The 10,774-nt window shown below is 41.5% G+C and overlaps 1 protein-coding gene across 3 annotated transcripts in view; it reads left to right on the plus strand.

Moving 5' to 3' along the window:
* The window catches only part of SNX29 (sorting nexin 29), a 123,909-nt gene extending 115,471 nt beyond the window's left edge, over positions 1 to 8,438 (plus strand). For all 3 annotated transcript variants that reach the window (XM_080354148.1, XM_080354144.1, XM_080354146.1), the window contains one exon: positions 8,122 to 8,438. In XM_080354148.1, coding sequence (XP_080210274.1) covers positions 8,122 to 8,251 — 130 coding nt within the window. In that variant the 3' untranslated portion in view covers positions 8,252 to 8,438. The remainder of the gene's footprint in view (positions 1 to 8,121) is intronic.
* The last annotated feature ends 2,336 nt before the right edge of the window (positions 8,439 to 10,774 follow it).

The following is a 10,774-nucleotide window of genomic DNA, read 5'->3' on the forward strand; positions in this document are numbered from 1 at the left end:
CCACAGAACTCAAGAGAGGAGGAACATCCTGAGGAGTCTGTGGGTAGAAGCGGAAAGTGCCTTTGTTGTGACCCCGCAGTTCCCGTGCGGGTGAGGCTGAGCCGGGCCCAGGAGCGGCCGCGGAGCTGGAACCGCAGCACCGCGGCTGCCGGGCGTGACCCCAGCGCGGGGCCGCGGCACCGGGACCTCCCGCCGCTCAGCGCCGCCTCGCCAGCGTTCCCGAACGTTCCGGCAAGGAGCAAGCTGGCTGCAAATTTTATTTATTTTTACTTGGCACTCATTGGCATAGTTGCACCTGCATTTCAGAGGGACCGAGATGATACATTATACTTTTTAAAGATTCTGATTCTGATGGTACCTGGAGAACTGACCCCAAACTTCAGGAGCTCATGGCCAGCCAGGTACAGAACACTTAACTCCCCCTGGAGTTCCATCTCTCTTCCTGTTAGCATGATTTCGAGTCCTGCTTGAAGAAAGGATGAGGCTATATTTATCATTGCTTGGTTATTTTCTTACAATGAAAATAATTCATATCTGACTAAACAGAAAATGGGATTTTTTTGCCAATTACAGTGTTTCTTTCTGCTGGCAGCCTGATGCTTGTGTAGCCCGTGCCCAGCCCGGCAGCTCCGGCGCGTCCCTGGGGGCTCCCGGAGTCAATGTCACCCCCTCCTTGATTGGCTTCCCTGTGGGTGCTGTGCTGGGTGTAAACATGAGTCCTCGGCTTCACTACCAAGAACAAAGGCAGCATTTCCCTTGTTATTCTGTTGACAGTATTCAGTTCCGTACTTTATTTACATATTTTCCCAGCTTGATTACTATAGTTTATTTAGAGAGCGCAGGTTTAACTGCACTCTGCCAAGCCTCGGCTCACTGCGATGGTGTTTGCAGGTGCAGGTACACTGTTTTCTATGTGCTATCCAACTCTGTCTGTTTGTTTGTTTGTTGGGGTTTTTTTAAGCTTAGGGAAACTAAAAATCATAGGCTAAAATTAAGAACAATCTAAAAGCTCCCATGGGTTGAGAGTAAGACCTGTATTTTTGAGTTTTTAGGTCGTGGATCACTGTTAGGATCAGGCTAATGGTTGGAGTGCAGGAAGGTGCCCTTCATACTTAACAAATAAAAACAAAAAGCAGAAGGAGTGATTGCTGTAAAGCACTGTTCTTCACTTTTATGACTGCTAACATGTTTTGCAGCAGTGAGTTATGATTCTGTAGGATTCTAGGAGCAGTTAAGTTTGTCCATTTTTCACGTTTATAGCCATTATTGGTAACATGACATCCATTCAAACCTGGATCTGTCCCTGAGCACGGTCGCGCCAGCTCTCTCCTGCCTCGTTGCATATGTTAATACGGCGCTGTAATCTTCATGAGGAATGAAGATACTTGAGAGAAGCAGCTGATACCTCTTAACTTGATGGAGCAATTAAAACTCAAGCACTAGCTTGGAAGATCAAAACAACATGTTTTGATCACAACTCTTCTTTATAATTCCATTTGCTTTTATGGTAATTTTAAAAGAAGGGGGTTGTTCTTAAAAATAACACTGGTAATTGCTTGTGCAGGTTGTTCTTTATGATGGGCACTTGCAAAACTCCAAGCAATGCCAGCCAAATTGCGTTGTTCCGTGGGCACTATTGGAACCATGTTGAAAAGTGTCAGTGCCGCTGCTTGGGTGGAAATCTCTTGGGGGCCGAGCGGGAAGCAGCGAGCAGCGGAGCAGGCGGGGAGGAGCCTGGGCAGGGAGCAGCGGCTGTGCCGGCGGCCGCCGGGACAGACACACGGACGGCGCTTCGCTCCCCGAGCAAATGGGACCCAGGTGCCGATGGCCAGAGCAGGAGGTGAAACGGCTGCGGCGCCCGTGAGGCTGAAGGTTACAATGAGCCATGGTGAAGTAAGGCAGGAATGCTCAGCAAGTTTTAGTTGAAATTTCTCTGTCAGTGAGCTCGCTATCAGGTAAATGATAGGGATGAGCTGGCAGGAAGAAATGCTTTCAGCTTTCAGATTTTTCTCTGTGATACTGGCAAAATTAGGCAAATCAGAGGAGATGGTGAATCCTTTTTTTCCCACTGCTTGGCATGGAAGGTGGTTGACATTTTGAGCTTTTTGTTGTGTGCAAACTAGAGATGGGTAGCTCATGAGTGTCAATACAAACCTCCTTTCACTGGCTTCTCATATGCCGGTGTCTGAGAGCACAGTCTGCAGACTCTGTTGTTGCTCCCAGTGCAAATCACATCAGTTGTGGGCTGTTCAAAAGCTAATTTGGTAACAGAAGTCGTCTCCATTCCGTGTCATCCTTGCGTGGAACAGGCGGTGCGGCTGGCGGAGGCAGCGCCTGGCCCGTCCTCGTCGCACGGGAATCGCTGCTTGCAAACCCACGTTTTACTGCTTTTATTTTCACATATATGATACATTGTGAATCCTGGTGCACATCTTCTGGTTTTAGTTACCTCAATATTTTCAAGAAAAAGGTATCCTAGATCTATCTCTGCTTTCCTTAAAGATGATAATTACAGTACTAGCAGGAAAACATAAATCCAGGTATTCACTGAACCCTGTTCTTCTGAAAGCAAATCCTGTGTTTTGTTACTGTATCAACATCCTCGGAACATGTTCTGCTTCTGAACCATTTGTTCATTAAATCACCTTTCGGTAGGTTCTTCTGCTTACACAAAGTCAGCCAGCCCGCAACAGAGCAGAACCTCGGCAATTTTGGGATGGAAATGGATCCAATAGCCAAACTTACCGTCCTTCAACTAATCACTGAAATTATATGAATTATAAATAAACAATGTATTGGGGTGAACTTTTTCTGACAGGTGTGTCCAGTGGTTTCTGGCTCTCTGGTCAGTTGGACAGGGGTCGCCAGCCCCAGCACCACATTGTGCATTGTGTTATTCTGGCTGGGGCACCACAAAGAACAGAAGGTGTTCCCGGGTGTAGACGTCATGTTGCATTGGAAAGCCAAGGAATGAGACTCAGACATAAATTAATGAAAGGTTGTTTTAGAAAGTTCTGAGCATTTCCTGAATGAGAGTGTGTTTAATCCAAAATAATCATAGGTATTATTCATTTTACAGGATATAATGATTGGATATTAAACATTTACTGTACAGTAACCATCTTGTTATGCCAACTTGAAAGTTGGTGGAAGAAAAAAAGGATGTGATAATCAGAATTATGTACAGTGTCATGGAAAAAAATCAAATATCAATGCAGATGATGCTTATGGACATGCTGGTATGGAAATGGATTTGTAGCACGCGAATGTTCAAGTTAGGATCATTCAAATGATAACAAATGGAAGCATGTTTATGTGTTTGTAATTATTTCACCGCAAGGAGAGACTGAATAAGTCGTTCTGAACCCTGTGCTCTGCTGTAGAATTATGTATGTGGAAGTAGAAGGAGCTGCCTATTAATCAAACAGGTGGATAAAATATTAGAGTTAATGCTTTTCATTTGATCAGTTCAGATCTAATCTCGATAGGAGGTGATTATCCTGTTGTTAACCTGACAGCTTTGCTGTAATGATGCCTTCCGGCCTGGCGGTGTCCAAGGGTACCACACGGGGATTATCCTACCCAGATCTTTCTTCTGTTAATAGCTGGCTATTTAAACAGCTCTACTCAGCCATTTGAATTAATAGATGGAGATCACTGTTTCTTATTAATAATCATATTTTATTTCTACAACATTGGGAGTGATGGCAGGAGTGTGCCTCCAATTATTTTCACACTTCAGCAACTGGAAACAAGGATTTTACCCGGATCACTGCAGGCTAGGAGTTACCAGAGTGTATATAAAATTATTTGATGAAGTCAGTCTTAGTTAATAATGCCACTAAGCATGTGTTTTAGCTGATTTTAATTGGCAGGAGAAGATGCTGAGATATGTTGTATGGGCAAGTCAGACTTAGTTCTCATTGTCTAATACGGATCTCTTAATACAGTACATTGTTTAATACTGCCTTTTTGAGGAGGCTTCCTGCCCGAATCCCGTTTACCACATTAAATATTGCGATTATAGCCAGGAATTAGGTTGATTATCATGACAAAAAAAATACTAGTAACACAAGAAACTGGCAAAACAGAGTCACCAGGTTTAGGTGTTTTTAATACAATTAATTAATACAATTAAGCAAAACTAGAATCATGAGTATTTCTGGAGATTCATTTACATATGAGATATATACATATGTAGATATATAGATCTATAGATGTATATGAAATACCTGATCCTGAGCTTTGCTCAGGATGGGCTCCATAGATGGGCTTCTTGCTTCTCTTCTGTTCTCTGATCTCTGGCTGGTATGAAAGAATTTCCAGGTGCAGACGTGTTACACGATTTTGATAAAAACCTTTTCTCTCTAATTTTATCCTCAAAAGTAAAGAATGAGATGGGAAATAAATTTCTTCATGTAAACGTTCACAACATCAGCTATGACAACACCACAGTTCCTTATGCTGATATGTAAAGAGAACTGCACAAAATGCAGTTTACACTTTGATAGACAGGGAGCAATAAATGAAAGGTATGAATAAACTAGAAGCTGATTAAAAGACCAGTTATTTTAAGCTATTTTCTGTAGATGCACCTCAGGCAGAACTTGACACCATGACAAAATCAATGCAAGTGAATTGGGATCCAAACAAACGCCAGGCAGATCGATCAGGAATGCTTTAAAGCTCAACAGTGACCTGGTGGGCAGAAGGAATTGATTGCCTGAGCCGGCTGCTTTTTTCCTCAGAATGGGACAAGGTGCGAATGTGGACGAGAACTTGAGCCTTTAATACTTGGCCATTGCAGTGCTGAACAGGGTCAAGCGTCCGGCCGCCTGCCAGGCTCAGCCTAGAAAATTAAACCCCGTTAAGACTTCAGTGGCTAAGAAGGTAATGGGATGAAAAATGCTGTATTAAAACTGAGCAGGTGTAACTCGGACAGGTATAAGCGCTTCCCACGGGGACTTGGGGTGGCTGTTCTGGAAGAGTTGTTCTAGAATAGCTACTATCTGGTTTAGATTTACATATTTTAAATTTGTATTTTAGTTAGAGTAAAAGTACAGGTCAACCCTACCTTAGCCCCCCAGAACCAGCCTGGAGACTGTTCTTGCTGAATGAGACAAATGAGAGGCTTTGCAAACGTTTTGTGTAGACTTGCTTATTCCTTCCTCCTCCGCCCCAAACAGATTGGCAAAAGCTGATTCAGAACAAGTGTCTCCAGTTCATCTTCATGGGCATTTGCCAGAAATACTGACAGGATCATTTCAAGGTCTCCATATGTCTGCCTGAAAGTTCATGGGATATCGGACCTGTCGAACCGTCAATAGGTTTAAAAAGGTGTTAAAGGTTGTTTAGTGCCAGAGACTCTTTAAGTATCATTTGACCTCAAGGCCAGAACTATTAATAAATCATTAAATCTAGTAACAGGAGACAGAAGAGATGGGAGATTAACCTTTTTCTCCTATTCAATTACCATGCATTTTGTGGGGGTTTGGGTATTTTTTTTCCCTATCTTTAGGAGTTAAAATTTCGGGGGGTTATTTGAAAGTCAGTGTTTTAATTGTAGAATAAAAAGCTGGAGCTGAAACAGTCAAGTGAGATGGAAAGTTTTCTCATCAGATTTTGGAGGAGGGAGGATGGAAAGGGGCTGAACATACATACTTTTAAATGTATGACTACTCAACTTTTTTTTCCCCATACAACATCTGTTTCCATGGAGCTGATCAATTGAATTTCAGCTCTAGTTTCCTTTCTCATGCTGGATGCATGAAACAGTTTCTGTAAACCTACATTAGAATTTGGATTGTCATTATAAAAATTAGCTAAGACATTTAAGGTAAGTTATCTCTAATTTAGTTATTAGATGTATCTTCTGAAGTAGCATCATTTAAATTAGCAGAATTACTTGCAATTTTTGTCCTCCATTCTCAGACATTGGTGTTCATGTAATTATCCTGAGATCACCTTACTACGTCAGCCATGCTTACCAGGGCAGACTGATACTAATTTGTATCTCCTCAGTTTAGGGGAATTAATTTGACACCTTTGCAGTTTTTTCTTTGAATGGCAGTTTTGCTCCAGAAGGGACAAGTGACACTAATGTCATTTTGTGGACACACCAGCAGGAGGAGCTTGTGGATTAAAATGTCCCTTCAATAAAGCAATCACCAAATTCCAGCCGTCGAACCGAACACTGGGCTTCCTTCTGCACTGAGTATCTGTAAAGTGCTGCCTGCCTGGTAAAGCTGAAGTACTATCAGCAGTGGCCATTATGCTGGTAAATTAACCTATTTTAGATCTAGAAAATCTCAGTGAGGTGAAAAATTAATTTTATTCCATTGCACGTTTGATATTCAGATGCTTTTATGTTTACATTTTCTGAAAAAGACACATTTTAACCCAGAGTCACACCCCTCTGAAGCCAGTACCCCACGCTCTGCTCTACAAGCATTAGAGTATCAACACTGCCTCACTGCAGTTTTATGGATTGTATGAAAATAATGAGTAACAATACTCATGTTACTAAAAGAGATCCATGCTAATGAGCACAGCTGAAATCACATTCACATGATCAGAATTCTCTACAACAACATGGATAGCATTGCTGAGTTTCGAAACAAGAAACCATCAGACTGGGGTTGGAAATCCAATTATCCTTGGCTACCAAGGATACATGCTAAATTAATTTTTAGAGATTTTAGTGACAAGGAAAATAAGGAATTAAAGATCTGACTTGTTAATCTTGTTATTAAAGAACAGGATGTATACCGCAGGAATTTTATGCCATTTTTTCATGTGACAAACGTCCTAGTTACCTAGGAAGAGTAAATACTGTAATAGGAGTGCAGTGAATTTTAAAGCATTATTTTAACTAAGGTTATTTTAGACTGATGTGCTCAGAAATGTAGACAAGTAACATACACCGCCACTAAAAACCGTAATTTTGTTTTCTGTTTAGTATCTGAGCTGGACACGTGTTTCCTATACTGATGTGTTAATTGATTTAGTGATTAGGAGCCAATGTGTGCAGTGTGGTCCCAAAGCACTGGCCCCAGTGCACAGCCCCTGGGCTCTGGTGCTCCCCACCAGCGCCGTGTCCGCAGCCCCAGGATGGGTCCGAGGCCTTTGCTTTGCTCTGGACTGTTTGCTGCGGGGCCAGGAGCGCTCGGGTGGTGCCAGGACACGCCGGGACGTGCCCGTGGTGCTGGCAGGGCCTGGGGACCGTCCCTGCCGCGCAGAGCAAACTCAGTGATGGTTTTAAAACAGAGCTGTATTTGTTTCATCTGGCAAGAACTGCACATGAGCGATTCCTCCCTGACAGTTGTTAATGCACTCTGAAGATGGGTATTGTAAGGCTGTTTTTAACTTATAAAAACAAGTTTGGCTTTGTACGCTCTGTAATTTTATTGCTTAGTCAAGTTGCAAAATGCAAAATGTAGTTTTATTTATTGATCTGTATGTAAGCAGTATAATTAAAAACCATGTGGAGTCCTCTAAAAGAATGGCAAAAGTACAACACTATCCCTTTATACTGTAGTTTTCCAAGGAGTCTGTAGCCTCTGAATATCACCTAGGTAAGCCGGAATTTTCTGTTACTGCTTGTTGTTGAACTTAATGTACTTCTTCTCGGAGTCTTTTCCAAAAGGCTCGTTCATGTAAGACTATAGTCTGTTGTGGGTCAGAAGAGACAGAAGAATTCCCAACAGGATGTATTACTAATGTACTTCATTATGTAATGATACATCCATCCATAATTACAGGATTGTTAAATGGAGCATCATCCAAGCTCTTGTCTAGTTTGCTTGTACTTTTTTCACCTCAAAATGCTTTTCCCACCATTTCCGAACTGCAACTCATAGAGATGCGCTTTTATCCTGTAATTTGCAGTCTTCCATATTGAAAGTTCTATTATTTCTCATTTTTGAAAGAGCCCATTTGTACTTCCCCATTGAGACACCAGCAGAAAGAACGCAGTTCTGTGTAGCTGAAGAAGTGTGCTGTACTTTGACCTCATGTGCCAAGCTCTCATAACATCTGCTTTTTTCATGTTTGGAATAACTATGGAATAATTTACATGTAACATAAACTGGCTGCTTCTGTCTTTATTTCTTGTCTTCCTAGTGATATTCCGGCTTCTGGAGAACCGGTAAGCAAAAGCAACCACCCGAGAGCGAGCGCGCGCTTCCCCAAGCTGTCCCGCAGCCAGCACAGAGAGCCGCGCAGCCTGGAGCCGCAGAGCGGGGATCTCTGACCTTCCTCCTCATTGCCCATCCTGGCACCACGTACTTTAAGTCGTTCCCCGATTCCTTCCTAGCCTGTATTTATAATTTAAGCTCCTGAAGAGACTACAGCTGCATCAACTTAAAGCCTGCAGAGAGACATTCATGGCTAAGGGTCACATCCTGATGAGTGACTTTGGAAGGCAGTCATCACTGCTCAAAGCAGCCGAGGGCTCTTCAGCAGGCTCGGCAAACCCAGAGGCATTTGCTTTGTTTTGTAAAGCTGCACTGCACACACTCTCCTTTGTTCTTCTGAAGTTCTTCTGTTACTATGAATTCCTTGTTTGTATTGTGTTGTCTCTTTTTCTACGTGTACGCTCCTCTGTTCCAGCCAGACATGGGTATCATGTCAAGACCACCTTTTCCTTAGAAGAACAGTTGTGATTATCACTACTTAATATGTCGGAAGAATGTGGTTTGAAGAACCTCACTAATTTATTACCTTTTGTAAATAGAAAGACTGGGCATTTTTTTTTAATTGTAAACCTCTGACACACACAAAGGTTTTTTAAAAACTTGACAAAGTAGATGACAAGGGAAAAGCATTACAGGTGGAAAACAGCTTTTGTACATTTCTAGTTTAGATATGCTCAGTAGCTTTCATTTGTGGGAAGTAATTCCTAATAATCAGAGAATGTCATCATTTTTTAGGAAATGTCAGTCTTGCTGGAAGGCTGGGTGCAATATTATTGATTTCTACAAACCACCATAAGGATACACAAAATTAGAATGGTACAAAATAGTGATTTCAAGTCTTGGGTTCTGTTTTGTTATTAATTTGTGCTGATGCTACAGAACAGTCCATCATTAACAGGGCAGCATGCGAGTCTGATTCATAAAACCCTTCACGTGGTGATACTTAAACATTGCCTGTAATGAAAGTGCCTGTTACCCATCACCTCCTATTGAAAAGGAATTTGTAATGGTACTGTTGTAAGAGTAACTAAAAAAATGGACAAGAATTGTTACAAGTGATGGAAGTCCTGACATGGATTAACTGGAATCCAGTTCAGTATCCATTAGCTGCACTGCCGTAGGCAGTTAATTATATGTTAGCTATCTTCTCTTCATTAAGTTTAAGCAGTATACATTCGGATTTTTTAAAAATTGTATTCTGGTTTTCCTTTGTGTAAGAACATCATTTTTCTCAGAAGTTATTTTGGATAATGTTACTTAAATTGATGTATATTGTCATTTTATTATCCACTCATTGTATTAAATTCTCATGTCAGTAGATATTGAAATTTAATATAACCCTGCTGAAAAAAAAACAGGCCAATGACAGAGAACAGATTTTTACCTTAGTGCTTTACAAAAGTTGTAGCAAACTGGAACTTCTGTTCTGCAAACCTGTGACCGGCGCGGAGTGTTTGGCAGGTGAGCGGTCTGGTCATGTCCAGTGGCACTTTGGGGTGAGTAGGGGCTCCTTCCACACGCTGTCTGACCGCGGGCCCCGGCTACGGGGTTCCTGCGTCGCTTAGAGATCGCACTGAATAGCGAAGGTGGCAAAGAGGAGCGGAATGCTCTCTTCGAGTCAGAAGTTTCAGTAGGTGAAATACCACAGAGTCATGTCACCAAAATGAAACAATAATACTTCTCAGTCAGTAAGAGGGCTCATTTACAAAATAAATAGATAAAGAGAAAATCCAACAGGCCTGCCTGGGAGCTGGCTGATGTGTTTTTATTAGAAGATGAATTACTGTTGGTGTTTCGTGTGAACTCCAGTGGGATATTTGTTTGAGGAGAAAGGAAAGTGAGGAGCTTGTCAGTTAATGACTCTTTGAACTCTTCAGTCTGATACACTGCTGATAGTTTAGTTTGTCTTTGTTGGAAAGAAAAGTAGCTATAATGATAGTCTCGCTTGGAAACAATTCTAAATTCATTTTTCAGAAGTGGAGACTAGTAGAAATATGTAGAAATATGACACACATCTATTAACACTGAATTGCAAGTAAATCTGAAAAAAAAACCACTGTGGAAACCTTTGTGATGTTTCTGTTACATGAAACTGTTTTCATTTCCAGGAAATAATTCACAAGTGGAAAGTACTCCATATTCAAAAAGTTGCAAATGGTAAGAAATTCCACTTAGCACAGACTGAATTTATTTCTTCCAGCTGTTTAGGAGGAATTTTTGTATCTACATTTGGCTCTTAGAATGATTAAATTCCTGATTATCTTGCTTCTTGTAATTTTTCCTGTATGTATGTACATCACAGAAAAATACTAAACTTGTTTTCTGTGCACAAATTATTCTTTGTTAACTTTAGCTGAATTGTGTATCCTAAGGTTACACTCAGCAAACAATGTTGATGTTGTGATACAAGATGCTGTAACGGTTGCATTACTAATCCATTTAAAAGCTCATCTGTGGTTTCTCCAAAATCTCAGAAAATAATGAAATGGAAGGCGTTCTTCACTAGACAGCGTCCTCACTCGATTCACCGCGCTGTTAGGAAGTGCAGTGGGGCACTCACGTGTCTGCCATGTGAATGC

This window comes from Nesoenas mayeri (genome assembly GCF_963082525.1).
Source record: "Nesoenas mayeri genome assembly, chromosome: 15".
In the NCBI taxonomy this organism is placed as follows: Eukaryota; Metazoa; Chordata; class Aves; order Columbiformes; family Columbidae; genus Nesoenas; species Nesoenas mayeri.